Below are 22,967 nucleotides of genomic sequence, written 5' to 3'. Positions count from 1 at the left end.
ACGTTGTTTTAGAATCAAAATAAGTCCTTGACTTGACTTTGAGCGCCGCGCCATGTCTGGGAGCAGGGGTGACGCGACCTGCGGGGGAGGGGTTGGGGACACTGGTTGGCAGGTGTCAGAAGGAACCCTTGCCGGAAGCTCTGTGAAGCGAGACAGCCGACGTGCTCTGTCCTCGCGTTCAGGCTCCCTGACAGAGAGCGCTCTGGAATCGAGCTCTGACGTGGGCAGACATTGTTCGGGGAGATGAAAATAAACTGTCTTTGCCAGCGTGCAGGCAACACTGACCTAAGAGTGTGGCTGGCGTGGATTCCCAGGGTTCCAGAATGTGGTAAAAAGCAACAAGCCCTTTGTTGGGAGGCGCGACAAGTAACTCCTGTCAGCTGTCCCTGTCCTGATACTGCTTGGCTCGTAGGCAAGGCCGCCGAAAGGGACGGCGTTAGCGGCCGGGGTGCCTTTGGCCAGACGGTCCCACGGGAGCCCTGGGCCCCCTTTTGCGGCTGCGCTCTGCCTCCCTGGCGAGCCGGCGCCCCGGGCCGCAGGGACAAGAGGGGAGCGTGTTTGTAGCAAGGGAAAGGGAAAGTTGTCTCAGATTAAGCATCCGCCACAGGAAATCTAAAAAACTGAATTTTCAATTATTTGACTTGACTGTAATTTAAGTATAAATCCCTATACTCCTGAATATAATATGTGCTCTAATAAAGATGCTGGTGGGCAGCACCTAATTTTTAAAGACTCAAAGGACAAAACTGAGACCTAAGATTATTTCCTGCTGCTGATGGTAGCGCTGGCTGTGGCCATGCCTCTTCCGTGGTCATAACAGGTCCAGAGCCCCGGCCACGTGCCGTGAACACACGCAGCCCTGCGTGTCCCTCTGTCCGCCCCCGTCACTCCCCCCCGCCCCAGGAGGAAGCAGGAAGAACGAGCTTTGTTTGTCCGGGAGAAAACAGCTTGGAGACTCAGGCCAGGCCACACGCCCTGCACGGTCCCCGGGGTCAGCTGCAGGCAGCATCCACGGGCGCGCTCCAGACCCCGTCACACACTTCCTGGAGGTCCCCGCGCACGCGTGCTCCAGCCGTGCCACCCTCCGCTGCATCATCCCATACATTATTTTCAAATATACGCGGATATATGCCCAAGCCCCCAGCTTATTCTGTACGTTGTTTTGAGGCATTAGTGATTAGATACGCAGCAATCTTCTGAAAACCAGTAGGTGTTCTAGAAATCTAAGCTCGTATCTGAGGAGCACTCGCCTGGAGATCAGAAACCCAAGCATCTCAGAGGTGACCTGACGTGCTCAGGGCTGCAGCGCTTGTCAGAGGCAGAATCAGGAACAGGAGCAGGTCTTGCGTTTGGGTCCCTGCGCTAGGTTCTCCTGAGTCACGTGGCTGCCCCCGTGGTCACAGCAGACACTCGCTGCACGCAGGGCTCCCTCCACGGAGAGGGAGCACTGGGCACCGGCGAAAAGATGGGAACCACAGACTGTCCGAGGGAAATACCGATGAAAACTGTTCCAGACAAAGCCTTCCTTACCTGCGGGTCTGAAAACAGCAGCCCTGTGACCTCATGCTTCACCACTGCCGCGTTCCCGGGGATGTTCCTGGCCAGCACCGGGACTTCCAGATCCATCGCCTGAGGACAGGAGAGAGAAGACAGGTGGGCAGTGGTGATTAAGAGTGTCTCTGATGGGAGGAGCCCGCGTGGGGCAGAGGAACGTCTATGTCCGCCGGACCTCCGGCACCTCACGAGAAATACAGTGCGCCAAAGCGATATCCCGATCGAAACATTCCACGTTCCAAGTACGTACTGCATTGAAATTACTTACTATTGCAGATTCTGGAATGCTCTATCCCGCAAGACTTTGTCTGATATGATCACCGCAATGTCACGAAGAAACCCCCTCTCTCCAAATGTTCGCTTGACACTTGTGCAGTGACAGTTTGGAGAACACATCCCTAATTATCCTCATTAGTCCCCCAGTAAGTCATTTTCTCCCAGCACAAGCTGTGGGAACAGTGCAGGAGGACCGGGCATGTCTCTCTGGCATGCAGACAAGAGTGACAAAGAGCGTGATGTATCATCCCGATTATTCACTAAGCAGGCTTTCCGTTCCCCGAGGTCTGGGACCAGCACGTGGCATCCACAGCCCAGCACAAACTGGCACCGAGACCTCGAAAGATGCCCGAGAGCACAGCAGGCAGTCGGCCTCCCCTCCCCGTCAAGGCAGCGTCTCTCTGGTTCTCCTCCTATGGTTTTGGGAAGCCCGACCTGGAAGGCTCTATTTCGGCCTCCTATGTTGAGCCTGCTGGGGTTCCTTGGACCTGGGACCACTCACCCTTCGTAGGGCAGGTGCCTTCAGCACATGAGAGGGACATTCCTTTGCAACTCGGTGTCCAGGGCAGGACGGGCTGGCGTCCACAGCAAGCCGCTCATCTGGCTTTTCCTCTCCAGCAGGGGTAGGAGGCGCTCTGATTCTGCCTGTGGTTCTCCTTTCAAGTAATAAACACTGGGTCATGAAGGGGTGACCCTGGAATTTCGGAAGTGTCAGGTTACACACCCGCAGCCGCAGCTCTGGGACACAGAGGCCTTCCTCTGGCAGGTGCACCGGCCACACCCAAGCGCCCAGAGCAGGTGTGTTGCACAGCAGACGCTCAGTGAATACCGCGAGCCAGCGCCCCGGAATCATCCGTGCTGAATGAATTCTGCGTCCGTGTTGTCCGCCGTGGCCATCATAACCGCCAGCTGTTGTCTCGGCGGGCGCGCCTGGTTTTCTGGTTCTTCATCCCCTATATCCTCCCAGTCTACTTTGAGTTTAAGCTCCAGGCCCTAGAGAATGCGGAGCTGACAACATCCTTCCTGCCAGCACGCCTCTGAGGCTCTTCTGTTCCCACTGTCGGGGAAACTGGGAGAGCTGGCTTGACGCATGGATCAGAGCCCCCGCCGTCCTGCTCGCCAGACGCCCAGCTGCTTCTCCAGCGCAGCCATGATGGGGGTCTCTCTGTCAGGCTCTCCTGTTGGTGTTTCAAGAACATGGAAGGCCTCCAAGTCAGACTTTCCATTGTCATTTTGTAGGGTCAAGACTAGGAGCTTCGGTGGTCATCACACTCGGGAAGGAGGCACCTCACGGCACAGGGAAAAAGTGACCTGAAATGGCCACATCCCAGCACTAGGGTCACAAAGGCGTCTGGACTCCTGGGTGGGCCCCGGGTTCTGACACACTGCAGGTGCAGTCCGGCGTCCTGGAAGACAGCACAAGGCCAGAGATCAAGGGGTCTTCGTCTTGTATAAAGATCTTGGTCTTACTGTCTTTGCTCCGGGCCCACGCCGGAATCACCCTGGGAGTGTAGCACTATCGCTTGGAGTGATGAGGGACCCTGACTGGGCCCCCACCCTGCTCTGGCCCACAATCAGGCGTTTGTGAAATTCCTCCCACAATTCTGCTGGGCAGCCCAGGAACCACCGAGGTGGCAAGCGCACTGACGTGTCCCTGGATGTCTCCCTGGGTCTCAGTTGCATCTTTTGGGAATGAGGGACTAAAGTCTCCTCTCTGTAGCACATGAAAAATCCAGATGTCATTTTGCACAAATACCATTATGTGGTTTGTGGCATAAGCTGCCTAGCACGGCAACGACATCAGTTACGAGGTCGTAACGTAATTATGGTGAGTGATGCTGTGAGTCATATGGCTTGTCTCTCCACCTGTCGCACAGTGTTGCTGCTCATTAAACTAGCGCAACACACTGTGATTTCATTTCTAGACATTTGTCAACTAACTGCCACATCCTCTGCACGGACGAGAGCTTGGAGGCCGTCCTATCTCCCCCACGGCCTCATGTCAGGGCAGAGCTCAGAAAGAGGGTGATCGACACGTCAGGGAGCTCCTGCTCCAGGCGGCCCCACAGCATGTTCCTACACATGGGTGCCTCTGTCCCCTGATCCGGGAGAAGCGCCAGAATATTTGTGAAGACTTGTGGCAGGCACAGAGATCGGGAGGAGCTGTCTACAGGTGTAGACGTAGAGACAGACACGTGCAGATTTATGAAACCGATGACCAGAGAATCACAGGACCGGCCGAACCCGAGGGATAACAGAGTTTAAATTCCTGTCTCAGGCAAGGAAGATCTTGTTCTCAGCCGTCCTGTTGTGTAGACTCATTTGTGTATCATCTCAACCAGTGCTCACCAAGCACCCACCCTACATGGAAAGCTACGCACCCCTGAGAATTGTCCTTTCATTGTCCACTCGTTAGACGAATGTTTGTTACCAGCCTGCAAATGGCAGGACACAGGAGGCTTACGTGATGGGACCAGCTGGTTGAGGGGGGATAATGAGATGGTATTGCGCAGTAGGGGAGCCTTGCTTGATGCAAAGGCCATAAAAAGGAAACAACAAATCAAACCAAAGGAAGCAGAAGGAAAGCAAAATAAAAGCAGCAATTAATGAAGTAGAAAGCAAAAACAAAGCAACTAGGATATCCAAATGGAGATTCTTTGAAAAAAAAATCAGTGAAATAAAGAAGTCACCAGCAACCCTGATCACCAGAAGAAAGGAGAAAACAACACAAGACAGACTGAGGGGGAACAGATCACTGAGACTCAGAACAATTTTAAAGCTATAGGAGAATATTTATAGAAATCTTTGCAAATAAATTTGATAAACCTAGCTGAAATGGGTAGCTACCAGGAAGAATGCTTCTTACCCAGTTAAGCCTGGTAGAAGTAGAAAAGCCGAAACATCAATTTCTAGAAGAGAAACAGAGAAGTTATCAAGGAAACCGTCCACAATGAAAGATCATCTCAGACAGTGTCACAAGGGAATTCTGCAAAATCATCGGACCGCATCACCCTAGTGCTGCAGGAACTCTGCCGGACCACAGAAAAGGAAAGTAACATTCCAAATAATTGTTATGAACCATCAACAGTAATACCAAAGCATGAGACAGATGGCATGGAAGGAAGCCACGGGCCAACCTCATGTCTAAATCTCTCCATAAAAATCCTAAAGAAAATAGTAGCAAACAGAATCCAGCAGCACATAACAAAATCATGGAAACCAACCATTGCAGTCACTACATTAAACGTGAACGGACTAAACACAACACTCAAAAGGCAGAAATTGTCCGACTGGGTACAAACAGCAAGACTCAGCTGTATTCACTGCCTACAAGAGATACGCTTTGGATTCAAAGACACAAAAGTTAGAAAGTAAGACCATGAGAAAACGTACCTGTGAACAGTAACCACAGAGCTGCCCTGGCGGCATTAACACCAGACAAAATAGGCTTGAGGACAAGAACTGTTCCTGGAGACAAAGAGGGGCATCTCCTAATGAGAAAAGGATCCATACATCAGGAAGACAAAAATCCTACGTGTGCACAACGTAAGGGCAGAGCCCCATAACACCTGAAGCAAGAACTGGCAGAACCAAAAGGAGAAATAAGCAGTTTAATCATAATAATTAGACACCTCGATACTCCACTCTCAATAACTGACAGAACAACTGGACAGACAACCATCAGGGTGACAGAAGTCCTGAACAGCACTAACCCACTTAACCTGACATTTACAGGACACCCTCCAGTGCCTACAGGAGACACATTCTTCCCAAGTACACATGGTTCCCTCTCTCGGACGTATCATATGCTGAATCCAAATAAATAAGACTCAGTAAATTCAAAAAGACTGAAATCATAAAAGTATGTTCTCTGACCACATTTTTGGGAAAAGGGTATGGTGGTGGGAGAAGGGGATATAAATATGGAACAGAGGAGGGGGAAGACCCTGGGTAACAGGAATTAAATTTGAGATATCATATGAATGCATGTGTGTGAGGGGTGGGGGAGAGGCAGGGGGGTGCTGGAGCACAGAGGGGTGTGTGTGCGTGTGTGTGTGTGTGTGTGAGTGAGTGAGTGAGGGAGAGGAGGGGGGGAGCTGGAGCACAGAGGTGAGCACAGGTCAAGGGTCTACAGCTACTCGTTGTACTATTATTCTTTCAGTTCTCTGTGTTTTAAACTTTTAAAAATCAAAACGATAATAATTTCCCTAAAGTGCAAGCTCTGAGGCTTTTCTGCCTGGGTCCGAATCCTGGTTCTTTTATGTACAGCTGACCCTTGAACAACAGGGGTTTGAACTTGGGGAGTCCACTTACACATGGATTTTCTTTTTTGATAAATACACTATAGGACTGTAAATGTATTTTCTGTTTCTTACGATTTTCTCAGTAACGTTTTCATTTCTCTAGCTTACTTTACGGTAAGAATACAGAATATGATACCTACAACATACAAAACGTGTTCGTTGACTGTTTATGTTATTGACTTCCGGACAACAGTAGGCTATTACTAGTTATGTTTTCAGGGAGTCAAAAGTTACATGTGGATTTTCAACGGCATGGGAGTCGGTGCCCCTAACCCGCACATTGGTCAAGGGTCTACTGCACTAGTTGTATGATCTCGAGCCAATGTCACGGTCTGTCGCCTGTTTGCCTATTTCTTCTGATGTAAAATAAGGATAATGATAAAACCGCCTTCATTAAGGGTGATGGGGAGGATTAGCTGATAGTTGAAGAACTTAGACTCATTTCTGGGCATAGACATCATCGCAAATAAGATTGAGATTGCCGATGGTCTCTACCCGAATCAGTAAGATTCACAGAGGAAAACTACTTGTCCCGGAGCTCAAGACTGCATTCCCAAAATCCCAGATAAAAAAACAGGTGCCCTTAAAAACTAGGAAGCTGGAAAGAAAGTAAATTTAAATTATATCAAAGTTTGGAATGAAAATGCAGCATCCACAAGTACAATGGTAAATTTGAACGCTTTTCTTTTTCCTTTTTTTTTAAAAGATTTTATTTATTTATTTGACAGAGATAGAGACAGCCAGTGAGAGAGGGAACACAAGCAGGGGGAGTGGGAGAGGAAGAAGCAGGCTCCCAGCGGAGGAGCCTGATGTGGGGAGAACGCCGGGATCACACCCTGAGCCGAAGGCAGACGCTTAACGACTAAGCCACCCAGGCGCCCCAAACCCTTTTCTTAGACCATACACACAAATTAACTCAAAATGAATCATCAGCCCAGTGTTAAGAGCTAAATCCATAAAACCCCTAGAAGAAAATAGAAGAGTATCTCTTTGAGAACTTGGGATGGGCGAGCTTTCTTAGCTATGATCCCAAACACACAAGCAATAGCAACAACAACAAAAATAGATACACTGACCTTAATGAAAATTTTAAACTTTGGAACTTCAATGGAAATTAAGAAAGTGGGAAGATGGAACCCAGAGAGTGGAAGAAAATATGTAAAGCATCTATCTGGTCAGGGACTTGTATCTATAATATTATAAAGAACTCTGACTGCTCAGTAATGAGAAAGACAACCCAATTTAAAAATGGGCAAACAACTTGAAAAGATATTTCTTCAAAGCAGCTATAAATAGGGCAATAAACACCTGAAAAGGTGCTCAACATCATTCGTCTTTAGAGACTTGTAAGTGGAATGCACGGTGTGCTGTGACGTCACACACCGTAGGATGGCTGTCACCAAAAAGAACAGTTGATGAGGGCATGGAGGCACTGCAGCCTCCCTGCGCCCTGGCGTGGGCTCTGAGGGGGTGTGGTCACTTCGGAAGGCAGTGTGGCTCCTCCTCGGAGGGTTAAACATGGAGTTCCCGCGGGACCCAGCAAGCGCACTCCTGGATACAGACCCAAGAGCAACGGGACCACGCGGTCAAGCAGACACTCGCACACACGTGTTCACGGCAGCACTATTCATCATAGCCAAGACGCGGAGCCAGCCCAGATGTCCACACACTGGCGAGCAGATACCTAAGTGCCGTGTGTATGCACGGTGGCAGGTCTCGCACACACAAAGGATTGAGGTCCCGACACGCCCTGCGGCATGACAACGTTACGTCGGTAACAGAAGCAGGTCCCCAAGCCCCCACGTCATCGGACTCCCTTCCTCTGAAATGTCTGCAGGAAGCCGAGCTGGAGCGACAGAGAGGAGACGGCTGGTTGCCTCAGGCTGGGCTTGGCGTGGGGGTCACGCTGGGGAGAAACAGCGAGTGGCCGAAGCTGTGTTCAGGATTTCCTTCTGGGGCGAAGAAAATTTCCTACAATTGGTAATGCTGAGGGCTGACAACTTGGGAATATGCTAAGAACTCCGGAATTGCACACTTTGAATGAACTAATGCTTTAAATGAGTGAATGAATGTATGCTCATTAGGTGAATTAGCTCTCAATAGTTAATTGTCGTATTAACGAAGCATTTTGAAAAACAGTGCAAAAAACCTCTGAATTTATTCAGTGTCCTACATTCAGGGACTAAAGCCCCAAATAACGATTTTTAAAAGGCCTGCCTACAGATTGTTTTTCAATAAATTTAGTTGCCCAGTAAGTGAATACTTCACGGCTAACTTTTATTGCTACGGAACTAAATCAAGTAAGCTGTTACATGTAAGTGTGGTGATGTCACAGACGTAAATTAATGAGTTTTTCTTTATCTTGAAATGTCTTTGTTTTCGGTCTGGTGATAAATTTGGTGGCTTTTTCTTTCTTTAATGCCTTGTCTTGGCTGTATGGAAATAGCACTTCTTAGAGATGGCCTTTGTTGGGGATAGGCGAGGTCATGCGATGCGTGTTCTCGGTGCGGCGAGCGTCTCCTGCAGGATGGTCGCTGTGGCGGGTTGGTGATGTTTTCTGCGGAAGCCACGCCGGTGCTCCTGGAAGGAAGACGGCTTACAGTCAGGCAGAGCACCAGGCTTGGACCGGGAATGCATGTGGTTCTGGTCACGCCACTTGTACTCCTGCTGCTCCTTCCAGCAGATTCTCTTCGCACAGATCCTGATGGGGGCGGCTTTTCTCCTCGTTCAGGGCTGAGTTCAAGGCCCACGCTCCCGCTGCAGGACTGTGCTTGGGGAACCACCCCGCAGACGGGGCAGCTTAAACCACGGAAGGCGCCGGCATGGCTCTGGAGGCCCCCGGGGAGTCCCGAGAGCAAGGTTTGGGGGCCGTTGTTTCTGAGGGACTGGGAAAGGATCTGGTCCAGGGCTCCCTCCTTGGCTCGGAGATGCCATCTTCTCCCTGTGTCTACGAGCGTCTGTCCAAATCCCCTCTTCTTACCAGGACACCCCACACAGAGGCTCAGGGTCCACCCTCATGACTCCTTTTAATACGACTGCCTCTGTAGAGACCCCGTGTCCGAAGAGATCCTGGGGCTTAGGACCCGCACACTCGGCTTTCACAGGGACACAGCTCGGCCCCTACACTCACCACTGACCACCACTCCCTCCCCGACGGCTGACCATGGCCTCGCCTCCCACCCTGTCACTTTGCACTCCCCCCTTTGTTTCTTGCTGACAGCTTATTACATTCATTTATGGATTTCCTAAGTTCTAGTTTCTAGTTCCTTCTTTCTGCCCCAAACAAGGGCAGAAATTCCCCCACGAACCATGACCTTTCTATGTCCTGCTCACTGCTCTCTCCAGAGCGTAGCCCAGAGCCAGTACACCTCGCACACCCAGCACACTTTGGTCGAAGGGAAGAATGCACAGGTATGGTAATGTGATAACTGTTTCCAGGCTCCAGGCTCCGCGTCCGTGCGGAGAGCCGCGGTACCATCGGGGCTGTGACCGTGCGAAGTGGGGGCGGGGCAGAAGCTACGTGAAGGGGACCCCACGGTTGTGTATTCACAGACAACAAACTCTGAAGTCCTCTCTTCAAAACTAAGCTGTCGCTAGGAAAGGAAACGTCTTCAGAAGGAAGAGGCAGGTGGGAAGGCTTTTTTCATACACGTTCTCAAGGTGTGACGTCACCTCCTTAAAAACACGCTGCCTGGAAGAGAGGTGCGGTCCCAGGGCCCGATGGGCAAGAAGTGCGTCCCGACAAGACCCGGCCTGGGGGCGGCGTCTTGTGCTGACCCTGTTGGGAGACGGGCGGGTGCACGCTGCACACACTTTCTGCTGGTGAACACAGACGAGGCTCGTGCAGCGCACGTGGGGCGGACAGCAGCCCAGACCTGGTTCCGGGTTCCAAGAGCGAAAGGTGTCTGTGCCGGTTTCAGTCCGCACGTACCCAGTTTCTCCCCAGGGGAGCTCCTCCACCTGTCATCGGTGGACGGAAACCTCCAATTCCACCTTGAAAGGAACCTTTGTAGCTCGTGCCTCATTTTCTGCAGAGCTGCCAGAAGATTCCAGAGACGCTGCCTCCCCTCCACGTGCAGATCCGCCTCCAGATGCAGCTGCCAGGGCTCCCTCCGCCAGAGCCGTGAAGGGTGGGCACCGTCACCTGTATTTATGGAGAGAATTCTGATTTCCAGAATTCCGATTTGCTTGTGGAGAGGTTTGCTTGGGCTTTCGCGGCCTTGCCTAGCACGTGTCCAATAGAGTGACCACTGCCTGTCGGGTGGGGACGAGGCGGGTCTGGGAGTCCCCGACATGCACACATGCTGCGTTCGGATCTTACATCACTGGGCTTAGAATGTTTCTCAACACAGAGGCCCAGGGCATTTAGGGAGCAACTCTTGGACGCAAGAGACAGTCTTGCGCCTTGAAAAATACTCCCCCCCCCCCCCGCCGGCCCCTCCCCACCACCCTGAACTAACACCCTTCTCATTGCGACACCTCAGAAGTTCCTTCACTCCTTAAAGTGGGAAGGGCATAGCACGGCCACGCACCTGACACACTTTGAAACCAGCCACGGCCAAAAGGGCACAGAGTCACGACTGTCCTCGAAGAGCCCTTCAGGGAGGCTTCAATCACTAGGGTCTGGGCCCAGAAGCTAAGAGCCCAAGAATTCTCTTGTTACTCTTGGCCTGCCTTCCCCCTGGGGAGCAGAAACTTTGACGGGGACGGTAGTGTGTGCGTGTGTGCGTGCGTGTGCGTTCTGGGGTGGGGAGGAGAGCCAGGACTGAGGTAAGAACATACTTTTCCGTGTCATTTCCGTTTTGTTCTGTGGCATGTTCAACACCATAATAAGCCCAAACTTGCAACCACAGATTCGCGGTAGGAATAGTCACCCTGCCGCCCACACTTCCAGCTTGAGCTTGATTTGTGGAGTTTCTTGGTAAGAGATGGATTTCAGCAAATGAGATTTTTATTGCTTCCATGAGAAAACAAAGCTAATTCTGGGAGGTCGAAAGATCCCTTCCTTCAAAAGTGATACGTGTTCATTCTGTGATTAACCACTTTGGTTATTTGAATGGATTCTAATGAAATGCACCCAGACCACTCCCCTAAAATCAGCTTCATTCAAAACCCTCAACCCAAAGGTTATTTTGGAGTTTTCAAAAGGAGCACAGCATCAACATTTAAGACCGTCACATTCGCCAACAGCTGCCTTGCCTTTGAAGGAAACGAGACTTGACAGCAAGTCATCGGCCGTGAGATGCGCTGCGCCAGTGATGAAATCATTCCTGAATTCGACTTCGCTTTTTCTTGGGAACTTGAACAAGAAACTGTGTATTTACAAAGGAGCAGTTGGGCACCGGCTCGAGGACTGGGGGGGTGAGGACGTGCCTCTCTGAAGCCGGTGCGAAGGGCGGAGGCTCCCGTGAGAGTGCGGCTGGGAGAGCCGGGACGCCACCCCGGCGTGGAGGGCCGTGGGCTGTGCCTGAGCACGGGCGGGCTGTGGGCTCCGAAAGCACCCGGCGCTGGCACCTTCTACCCCGGCTCCCGCTGTTGCTTTGGGTTTTGCCTTTTTGAAGGCTGCCGCAAGGACAGAGGCGGCACGAGGCATCAGCCGGTCCCTCAGTTTAGGAGGGTCATTCTGTCGGCTGCTGTCGTGATTTACCGTGTTGTGTGAAACATGAAATTGTGCCTTCTGCCGCCAAGTTCAGTGAATCCAGCTGGTGTCCAGAGGAGGAAAGGATGTTACGAACAGGAGGAAAGGACGGCATCGCTCTAAGCAGGCCTTTCTCACCCGCGAGACGGAACCCCTGAAACCTGCTTCGGAGTCCCGGAGGCCAGCGGCCCGCGCTCCTTCTCTCCAGCAGCCCGCACGTGAGCTGGTGCTTACGCACGTGGGCCGTGGCCGCGGCACGTGCTCCGAGCTGTACGCGACCGCACGCGTGCCGTGGCTTGTGACGGAATGTTCCGAGGGAACTCCGGCAGTGAGCGCTGCTCTGCACGGGGGCATCAGAGGCCGCCCTGTGCTGAGCTCGCCCTTCAAAAGGAGTCCAGCCCGCCACGCCGTGACAACAGCACGGGAGAAAGGCAAGTCCGTTCTGGAGCCGAATGCCGGATGAGGGATCAGCTCTCCCGGCCCGCCCCACCCACCCCCTCCCCGTGCACCTGTCAGCCCCGCTTCATGGCGCCCCCTCCATCAAAGATACTTAGTGGGTCACAGAGGGGCCCTAGTTTCATTTTATACTGTAGCTATCAAGGACAAGTGGCAGAGCGAAAGGAAATGATACATTATTTAGTCTCAGATAGAATTAAAAACTACTTTTGAGGTTCCAAAGAAAGGCTGTTCTCTGTGGCTCTGAGCGGCGCACACCTTGATCGGCAAAGACATCCCCTCCGTAAAGGGGGACGGGAGGGATGGGTGGGACAGGAGGGACGTGCGGCTTCTGGACGCCGCCTCTGGGACTTGGGCTGGGTCTTTACCTCCAGAATCGCGGCGGACATGCCCTCGGACATGGAGCTGTTCACCACGGCGAAGCAGTTCCTCAGCGCTGCGTGCAGGTCCCCCTGCGGCATCTCTCCGAGCAGCCGCACCCCAGCCGTCCTGAAACAGGAGCAGGGACAGCTCTCTGCCGCCGGGCATCTTGGGGGGGCCGGGGGAGGACAGTAGTTCTCCAGACAGCACCGTACGGGGATGAGGGTCTCTCCCCTTCCCCACCCCCGATGAGCCGCCGTCACTGTGAATTGTGCCTCCCAGGTATCAGAGGCCAGACAGAAGGTGCTGGACACTTTTTCTAATAAGGCGACCTTTTTTCAAACGTTTGTTTAAAAAAATACTAATAGGGACAATAACAGACATCTAATAAACAGAAATTCTAAAATAGAGACAAGCACCCAGGTGCCCACCGCCCAGAGTGGACATATACACGTTTTGTCTTATTTTTTCATCCACAACACTGATCCGTGTCCATCCAACAGCCTGTCTGCCACTCACATAACTGCCTGTAGTTTTACCTGTGGGCGCTCTGGGTCTCTGAGCAATATAAAGACGCCCGCATATCTGTGGGGATGGGATCGGTACTTCCCAGTCCCCTGTGCTGACTGGGTGGCTGGTGACATGGGGGGCCATCCTGGGGGATCGTGAGGAAACCACCTGAAAGGGGGCTGACCCAAATGGGAGAAAACCCTTTGGGTCCCTGCCCTTTCCCGTCCCCCCGCTGAACACTTGGAACTCGCTGGAGGGGCCCTGGGGCCACCTGTCACCCTAAGGATGTGGTCCTGGGCCAGCCACATCTGGTGGTTTCTTCCGTGAGCAGTTGGCCCAGCGGCCGTAAGCCTGCCTTCTGGAGCGTCTGCGGCAGGCGAGCAAAGGCCCTTTGGCTTCCTGCGGTTCTATCAAGTGCTTGATATTTTAGGTCTTTTCGGTTTTGGCCAGTGTGATCAGTGGAAATTATAACTGCAAAGTGGTTTTCATCAGTATTTCCCTGAGCAAGGGAGGATGGGCATCTCCACTCCCCAGGGGATTGCTACCACACACACCCTTCCTGTCAGTGGGGGGAGTAAGAGCGCCTGGATCTCCCGGGACACGGTCACGAGGCCGCACTGGGAAGTGCCGGCAACAGAGCCTGGGCTCGGTGAGTGCTGCACAAGCATGGGAGTGGGGCTGATGGATTGGCCAGTGGGCTTCCTCTCCTGCAGAATTCTGGTCGCTTCCTCCACTTACCTTTTTACTTTGGCTTTTACTTCCCTTGTAAACACTGGGTCAACCTGAAAAAAGACAAAGATTTTAGGAAAAGCCTGACGTGAGCCTAAGTCTCAAGAACGGTGTATCATGGCCACAGAGCCAGACTCAACAACTAAGGAAGGAAAAAGTCAAGCCCAATAGGCACTAAGACCCTGATTCTGCTCCTACATAATGATACAGAGGGAGAGAGGGGCCCTGAGGAGGGAGCTCGGGGAAATGCACACGTCCTCCTGTCCACTGTTGTTGCACGTGTCAGACGAGAGCCTGCTGCAGCCCCGAGGACGGTGGGCCACCCCTCCCCCAGCTCAAGGTCTGGAAGCAGAAGGCAAGCCCAGCCACGGGGCAGCCGCCGGCCACACGACACTCCCGTGGAAGGAAGGGTCAGCTGATTCCCTGCAGTGGCGGATTTTGTCATAAAATCTTTGAGGCAGGATGACTTGGAATCCTTAGCTGATCTAAGACAAAGGCCCCGACAAAATTAACATTCTATTTTTGACAGGGAGCCTTCCCAGAAACACAATGTTAAAGCCAAGGGCACGTCCATCAAGCTGATGTGTGGACAGACGGGTCCATCCACACAACGGAATATGACTCAGTCACGAGAAGGGATGTAGCGCTAACACCTCCCACACGGAGGACTCCAGAGAACAGGACGTTCGTGCAGGAGGCCGGGCACTAACGGCCACGCACTAGTGACTCCATTTCCATGCAACACCCAGAATGAGCAAATCGGAGAGAAAGAAAGTAGATAAGTGGTTGCCAGGGCCTGGGCGGTGCAGACGGTGGGGAGCGGCTGCTAACAAGTCTGGGGTTTCCTTTGGGGGGATGAAAACGTACCCGAACTAGGGTGACGTCTGCAAACTGCATGAATATACTAAAAACCGCTGGATTATACTTTAACGTGGTGCTTCTGATGGCATACAAATTATATCTCAAAAAAAAAAAAAAAGCCAAGTAGAACTTTAGTTAGTCACAACGTCACGTCCTCGAGCCTGGGTTTTCCTTCTGTTTCGCATCCGGGGGCACTGTGTCCTTTGGGACCGGGCCTGTTTTGTGTCTTTGCACCCCTGCTGATTGACGGGTTGAATTAGTGCAGATTGAAGGCCCTGCGTTTTACTCCTTGCAGAGCGGCCTCAGGGTTTTATGCAGACCCATTCGTAGTTGTGTAAGGTCAGAAGGAGAGGCCACGGTCCGCCCCGCAGCCACTCGCTAGCTCCCGGCCGTGCCTGCATCACGGGACCTCTCTGGGCCTTAGCTTCCTTGGTTGCAAAGTGAGAGTCGTCACAGGGCCTCGGGATGGTGGGGAGGATCGGATGAGCCCCAACAATGCAGCGCTCGTGACGGCCTGAGACATGGTGACTGCTTCGGTGCAGCAGAAGGAAAAGTTAAATATCCTTCTGGAAAGAATGTGTGTGAGAGCTCAGATCTCAGCACTGGAACAGAAAGGTCTGTAGACGTCACCTCACATGCACACTGTCCCAGAGATACTGCCACACATCTCCACGCCCGGGACGGAGCGGTGAGAGCAACACACCCCAGCGCCTGGCGGCCATCGCAGTGTTCGCACGGGGACGCACACATTCGCGACCCTCGGAAATCAGACTGGAGTACAGCCTGTGTGCCTGGCCTCTTCTTGGGTGGGCTTACTGTCGGAGGCATCCGGAGGATGTGAGGGGACACTGTCCCACTGTCACAGGGCTCCCACAGCCCGAGCCACAGCGTATGTTCACACGGGACTCGCCCGAGTGCAAACTCAACGGCAGACCGCGGCTTTGCCCTTGGCCGTCCCTGCCCTGGTGCCATCAACAATGAATACAGCTTTTAAAATAACAGTTGTTCTTAAATGTATGCCCGTGTGACACCAAACTCGGAGCTCTTCCTCAAAGATACAGACGGAGGAGAGCATAAACACATTTTACTAACACAGCGTCTGCCGGCTCGTCCCGTCCTCCGATGAGCGAGTGGCGAACGCAGCTTCCGTTTCTAGTCTCACTCACGGTTTACTGGTAGGTATTAGCAATTACAGAACAAGGCGGTTTAATGAATATGACAGTACCCCATACTTTATCATGCCAACTGAGAGTATGTTGTGCCTTCCAGAACCTTCATTTCACTTTCTTTTGGCAAGGGAATGCCGTGAGTCTGTTGGTTGCGCGTGTTGGACCCCAAATCCTTCACACCACTGGCACTGACTGACAGGTGTCCCAGGAAGCTAACACATCAAATCTGGGTGCACAGGGAACACTGGAACTATCCCCTGAAACGACATTTTTAGAGTTATTTTAAGAGCAAAGTCACAGGAACAGCACAGGGGACAGATGCGCTCACACAGAGGACGACTCGGGGAGAAAAGGCCGAGTGGGCGGACCCCGCGTCTGGTGCAGGTGCGGCCAACACCATGTAGTTGCCGTCCGTAAATGATCTGCTTCCTCTAGGAAAATCCAGACGCTCGCATGATCCAGAAACACTTAACAGGTTTGTGTCTAGTTGTTATAAAATTCGGTTGCTGAGGTTTCTTGCTGAAGCATTTCGACCTACACAAATGCTTTAAGTCTCCACGTTTATATTAAAAATTTCACACAAATCAAAGTGGAAACACTGCCAAGACCTGATTTCTGACTCCGTGTTTCCTCTCACAATCACATACTCGCTACCTTCTGACCCTGTGGGGGGGAAACTCTAACGTTCAGGACTAACAATAACAACCAGAGAACATTTTGTTGGGGTTTTCTGGTCTTTGTTTTTAAGATTTTATTTATTCAATTGAGAGGGGAGAGAGAGAGACCGAGCACAAGCAGGGGGAGTAGCAGGCAGAGGGAGAAGCAGACTCCCCTCCAAGCAGGGAGCCCGAGGCGGGACTCGATCCCAGGACCCTGAGATCATGACCCGAGCCGAGGGCAGACGCGTCACGACTGAGCCACCCAGGTGCCCCGGTTTTTATTTTTGAGAATGAACTGTTTCCCGTCATAGAGGATTCTTGAGCACGTTCTCCGTGTGTGCGGCGTGCTAGCTGTGTGTCTCTTGGCAACATTACACACTGGACGCAGATAGCACACAGGCTGGTGTCTTCCAGACGGACAGCCACATAGGCCTCACTTGCCTCTTGCAAAGCACCGACAGCTGAGCCCTGGAAGCTCAGATTTGTTTGGAAGTCCCGGGCAATTTCTGCAGCAGATGTCAGAAGCGAAGTCGCAACATTACTTCTGATGAGGACAGTTTCCAGAATGCCCCCGTGCAGGCCTGGAAGGACGAGGTTTCTTCGGCCGCCAGCAGAGGGCGCTCAGCTTGCAGGTGGCTTTTGTAGTCCGTTTCCTTGGTGCTTTGTGCCAGGTCAAGACAGGCAGTGGGATCTGCGTGAACCCTGTTCTGAGGCCTCCTTACCTGCCCCCTTCTTCGGTGGAGCTGGGCCAGCTAGAACCAGTGCCGGGGTTAGAGACGGACCCGTGGAGGCTGCAACACACTTCTATTCCTTGAAACGTCTTTACAGGAAAAACCCATACTTACAGACGATTTGTTGTTTACTGCCGTTAAGAGCCAGTATTTATTTGCCATGTACTCTGGGCCTAACCTACGTGAAGTTCTCTATATGCATTAACTTACTTCTTGCCCACGATCCTGTTACGATTACCCCACTTGACACAAGAGAACAGTGAAGTTCAGAGAGCTCATGTAGTTTAACCAGGATCACACAGCTAGAAGGTGCGGGGCCAGGAGCCCGAGTTCTTAAAACCACACTCCCCTGCCTCTCTGCCGTCTACTCAGGGATTTTATCAACTAGTTCATAAAAAGCCAACATGGATTATGGAATAACTACCTGCTTATCTGTTTATTTCCCCACGATATCCCATCTGCAGCTATTTCCCTCTTCTCTGTTGCCATTCTCACCACCAGGAATGCCCCCCCTCCGTCCCTAACACCTATTCAACCCCAGGGCACAGGCAGATGCCACCTCCCTGGGCGACTTTCCCCGATCATCTAAACCAGAAGCAACGTTTCCTCCCCCACTTTCCTTCCAGCTGCTTCCAAACTCAGGCCTGCCTCGTCTCCTGCTTGTCCGCCTCGCTCCCCCCCTCCCCCCCGTATGCGTGTCCCTTTCCCTTCAGGGCCAGGCCCGGTGTCTTGCACACAGCTCTCCACTTGATAATATTTGCTAAATGCAAGGTTTCCAGCTGGCTCTTCCCTTCCGTTTCTCGTTCCTGATTCTGTTGAAATGATCTTAAACAATTGAACTACATTATAACCCCAACATCTTATCACGAAAAAAGCGAACAGGCTAATGAAAGCCTTCTTTTGGCTTTACATATTCTCAAATTCGTATCTTACTTATGATCATTTTCAGTTAGAGACCCCTCATTTTAAATTTTATTAGCATGCTTCTCTCACGATCAACAATTTAGAGAAAAGTAATTCCTCAAGGAAAATTTTGAAAGTCTGCTGAAATACCTAGCATATTAACTAAAATTCAGCTGAAGGTATAACAGCTTCCAAGTCGGAAGTACGAACTGCATTAAACTTTTCCGGATTTGCCTTCCACATGAGTTCATTTTCACATCTCCCAGTGAAGCCAACTGGAACAAAATACAAGATAAAGAAAAAAAGAAGGGTAGATTTTTTATGTAATGAAAGCACATGTTATGAAATTTTAAAAAACAAAAGCATGGCAAGCAGCAAAGAAAATTCTCATTTCCTCCCTCTAAGCTTATTTATTTCTGAGCAAAAGCTATTGTTTCAACTCCCAGGCTTAAGGAAAATCATCTTTGATATAAGAAGTTATCGTGGGAAGTCATTAAACCGTCATGCTCAAACTGAATGCTCACACCACACTCCTTCTCAAAGAGCACCAGCAAATGCACCCACTCCGGACCCTCCTAGAAGCAGAAAGCACATGCTTTGCTAAAATGGTTGAACTAAGAGATCAAGAAGCTTTAACAGAAAACCAAAGCCAGACTCAGACCATCCTGCAGCTAAAGCAGATTACTGTTGCGTCCATGCAGGAAGAAAACATTTGCAGGGACAGCTCTTTTCCACGTCACGTCGTCGGCTGCTGCCTGTGAGCCAGGTGCGTTTGCGACACCGCGCCATACTCAGTCCCTACGAGAAACGGTGAGGCAGGTGGCATCGTCTGGGTCATGCCTACTTTGCAGATGGGGAAGCTGAGGCACAGAGAGGCGAGGGGCACCCAGCTGATTCCACAGTCCATGCCTGCAGCCACTGTGCTACACGGCCACGTGGAACTACCCTTTGTAGGACACGGATGAGGCCATTGGTCTCAAGGTGCTAACTCATGGCCAGCACAGTGAGTGGCAGTGATTATGAGCTTCTGTATGGGACGGAGATCCGGCTTTCTAAAACGTTCTTGCTGAGAATTGCCACAAACACAAACGTGTGTATGGCATCTAAAAAATAAAACACACACAGCATCGGTGATTTCTCAAGCAGCCTAAGAACATCCACGCTACGATTTTATAAATGCTCGCTAGAGTCGGTAGATGCCACCTGGTGAGCAGAGTGGCGACACGCTCTCTGGGCTGGGCCGGGACACGGCGGGAGCCCGTGTGAACGCCCCGCAGCCCTGGGCTCTCCTTTGCGGACACAGCCGCAGTCTGTCTGCTGACTGGGCTCCGTGCCCCTGACGGCAGGCGTCGGGTCTGCTCTCGTCCCTGGGGTGCGTCCACGTGCCTACAGCACAGGGTGAGTATAACACTCAGTAAGTATTTCCTGCAGGGCTGAATAGAGAAGTCAGGTTCCGTCTACGTGAACATGCACGCACACACGTACATCCTGCTCCCCCTCTGTACGAACGACAGAATTAATAACGGCAGCCCGGTCTCCTGTCCAGACTCCGCCCGCCATCGCTGTCTCACAGCAATACTTCCAGAGGAGGACACGCCAAGTTCTGCCAGTGGCACAGTTTTCCCCGCTAAGGGGCGTTCTTCCCGTGTCCCTGAAGGAAAGCACTGAGGCAATGCCAGGGACCAGACGTGGTGGCTGATTACTCCCATCAACTGACCGACAAACGTCTTCCCTTCCTTCGCCTGAGGGTCAGGACAAACGGGGCATCTGCACGTGCTGCGAACACCTATTTTCTCCTTTGACCCTTCGGCGTCCACCTCTTCTGCCAAAGCCCCCTTCCTTCTGTTCTTCCTCACCTCCTCCCACGGACACGGCTGGTCAACGTGGCACCGGGTGCCCGGTCCTCTCCTTACAACAGGATGGGATGCCTCCCAAGCTGGATCTTGGACCTTGAACAGAAGGATCCAGAGACTAAGAAGTGGGTGGAGCTCATTCTTCCCCGGGGGGGGGGGGGGGGGGGGGGGTGGCCACCGGGAACGTTCCCGGCTAAGACTCCCTGGCCTCTGGAATTTCTCGTCTCCAGCTCCACCAACCATTCTCTTGGTGGCTCTTGTCATCTTCCCGTAAGTTGCATTTGCTAGAGTTGGTGTCACGCCTGCAGCCAAGGGGCACTGGCTGAGCAGCACTGTTTCTTCTTCGCTGGCGTGTCCTGTAGGACAGGGCCCCGTGCAGAGGAAGGACCAGAAGGACCACAGCTGTGTGCACCACAGTGATTCCCTAGTAAGAGACGGCGCGCTGTTCCGGACGCCTCGGCTCACGGAGTCAGTGCAGCTTTGTACTGAGAGGTCGGCGTGTGACCTCCAAAAGTGTGTAATTCATACCTAACGAGTTTACTCAGCCACTGAGCTTTGCAGTTAACAAAGGAGGACAGGGAATGAGGAGTGGACTCCCATCAGATGCCACCGATCGTGGTGACATTCAGGGGGTTCGGTCTCTTAAACACCACAGTGGTAAAGCATGCGTTTCAGTGCCTCCCACGGTTTGACCTCTGGACCACTTGGCAAATCCGTTTCCAAATTCTTAACCGATAACGTTGTAGCAAGGATTCAAATTCAAGTGTAAAACTGTTTGAACCCCCTCCTCATTCTGTATTCAGACGTGATGTCAGATTGAATCCTTGATCATGAAAGCTGAGAGATGTCTGGAAATCTTGTAACGATGCAGGTGGGCTGGGTTCGGCGGCGGTCGGGGGAGCGTACGCGCCCGGGTCCTGGCAGAGCCAGGCCAGCATCTGGGGAGAGGCTCTCGTGGCGGAAGCCGCCAGCATGATGGCCTTGGACACACATTTAGTGGGACTCCCACACGCGCACACCATCCAGCGTGGCCGAGCCAGTGATTTTCACACTTCAGATTAGGAAGCAAATCATGAAATCGATTTTTGGGTAAAAACAAGCTTTTTAAAAATGACATGGAATAGAAGAGTGCCACATAGCAAAGGATGGCCCAGGACAGTCTTTTAAAAAGGACCAGATTTAAGCAGCTGACCTTGATCTCAGCTCAGGTCTCAGGGTCGTGAGTTCAGGTGCCGCACTGGGCTCCACGCTGGCCTGGAGCTTACTTCGCACACAAGGACCCGCGTGTGGAGCTGCATGGAGCGGGAGAAGCACTGTCTAGTAGTGTGCGCATGTGCGCGTGCGTGTGTGCATTCGCGTGCACGCACCGCGTACGGACCCTGTGCTGGGCTGGCTCTGCCCGCCCCCGGCGGCCATGCACGCACACACGCACCTCAGCTCTTCAGAGACGTCTCCCCATAACTTGGAACGGGCCCGTGGAGGGAGCTTCTACACCATGGAAATAGGCCAGTCGGGCTCTCAGAAAATAGGGCTCCCCTGCCCTGCGCCCCACGAGCACCGGTGGTTGGACACTCGCCAGCACGCCGCTGGTTATAGTTAGGAAGTGAACAAGCAAACCTCAGACACTAGCCCGTCCAGGTTACTGGAGAGTCTGAGATGTGTCTCCAGATGCATCAGTCTTTTTGTCTTTCATGGGACACGCGGAATCAAGAAGAAAACAACTTCTCTGAAGGAGTTCGTCACTCACTGGATTCGATGCTACCTTATTTAGAAGCTCAAATTATTCTGTCTGCTGAGATGACATCAAGGTTCGGGTGGCGGCTTTTTGTTTACCCCTTAGATTTGATAAAGACCTTTTATTGATATTGCTATGGCCTCAGTGTTGTGTCCCCCACACCCCAAATTCATACCCTGAGATCCTAATGCCCAAAGATGATGGTGTCAGGAGGTGAGGTCTTTGGGAAGTGAGTGGGTCACAAAGGTGGAGGCCTTGGGAATAGAATCAGTCTCATACAATGGGATCAATTCTCATAAATGACCGCAAGGAGTGTCCCTGAGCCAGGAAGAGGCCTCCCCAGAGCCCGACCATGCCAGCACCTCCATCTCAGACTTCCAGCCTCCAGGACCAGAAGTGTCTGTTGCTGGCCCACTGGCCCATCCCTGGGATTCTGTGGCAGCCGCCCAAAGGGACCAGACAGATATGAACTAGCCAGACCTAGAGCCTTCGCTTCTGTACTCAGGCCCGCAGAAGGGCACGACACTGCATTACCCAAACCGGGCTGCGGCGTGGAGGAGGCCATCTCCCTCAGCGAGGGACAGACGTAGGCGGACCCTAGCGGGGACGTCCACAGCGGGATGTCTGGGTGCACGATCTTGCCGCAGCCGAACCATAGCCCCCTCAGCCTTCCTGCCTCTGGCCGCAGTCTCTGCCCTCCCCTGCTGCCTGTCCTCCAGCGCAAGCCCAAGGCACAGGCTTCCCCGCACTGAAATTAGGGGAAAAAAGACACATTTTTGTGCATTCACTTTTCCTTCAAAAGTAGGCAAGCACAGGTTAGAGGAAAGTGATGGGTCCCGATAGCAAGTGGTAGAAAAGACATCCTTCCTCTGGGATGCGAGAAACAGTCCTCATTGTTCAGTAGAAGCAACAAAGTCACAGTAGTGTCTCTCCTGGAACACTAAGGCCCCAGAAGCCCTCAGGAAGCAGCGGCACTGGGACCCTTCCCTGCTGGTGGTGGGCTGAAGGGAGGGTCGCAGGGGGATCCCGGGACGCACCACCTGGGCCGGCCATCCTTCCCTCTGGCCGGTGCGCACGCTCCAGTGCCTCCGGGGTCACCATTCCCTGGGGACGGGGTTGCTGTCCCATGTTCCGTGCTTTCGGCGTGTTCCCAAGCCAGCCACCTCCGGCAGGTTTCCTTACACGGAAACGCAATCAGAGAGTCGGAGCGGGTCATCGTCAGCGTGGCA

The 22,967-nt window shown here is 52.4% G+C and overlaps 1 protein-coding gene across 2 annotated transcripts in view; it reads right to left on the bottom strand.

Moving 5' to 3' along the window:
- The window catches only part of GLT1D1 (glycosyltransferase 1 domain containing 1), a 76,630-nt gene that overhangs the window by 4,523 nt on the left and 49,140 nt on the right, over positions 1-22,967 (bottom strand). Inside the window, exons 9-11 of one of the 2 annotated variants that reach the window (XM_026514684.4) lie at positions 13,837-13,880; positions 12,597-12,717; positions 1,531-1,629 (exon numbers count right to left, since the gene is read on the bottom strand). In XM_026514684.4, the coding sequence (XP_026370469.3) occupies positions 1,531-1,629; positions 12,597-12,717; positions 13,837-13,880 (264 nt within the window). The remainder of the gene's footprint in view (positions 1-1,530; positions 1,630-12,596; positions 12,718-13,836; positions 13,881-22,967) is intronic. The other variant, XM_044389798.3, reaches the window with a different exon arrangement.

Source organism: Ursus arctos, unplaced genomic scaffold, assembly GCF_023065955.2.
Source record: "Ursus arctos isolate Adak ecotype North America unplaced genomic scaffold, UrsArc2.0 scaffold_34, whole genome shotgun sequence".
Classification (NCBI taxonomy): Eukaryota; Metazoa; Chordata; class Mammalia; order Carnivora; family Ursidae; genus Ursus; species Ursus arctos.
The sequence above is the reverse complement of the archived record's forward strand: the minus strand, read 5'-3'. Positions and strand labels throughout refer to the sequence as shown.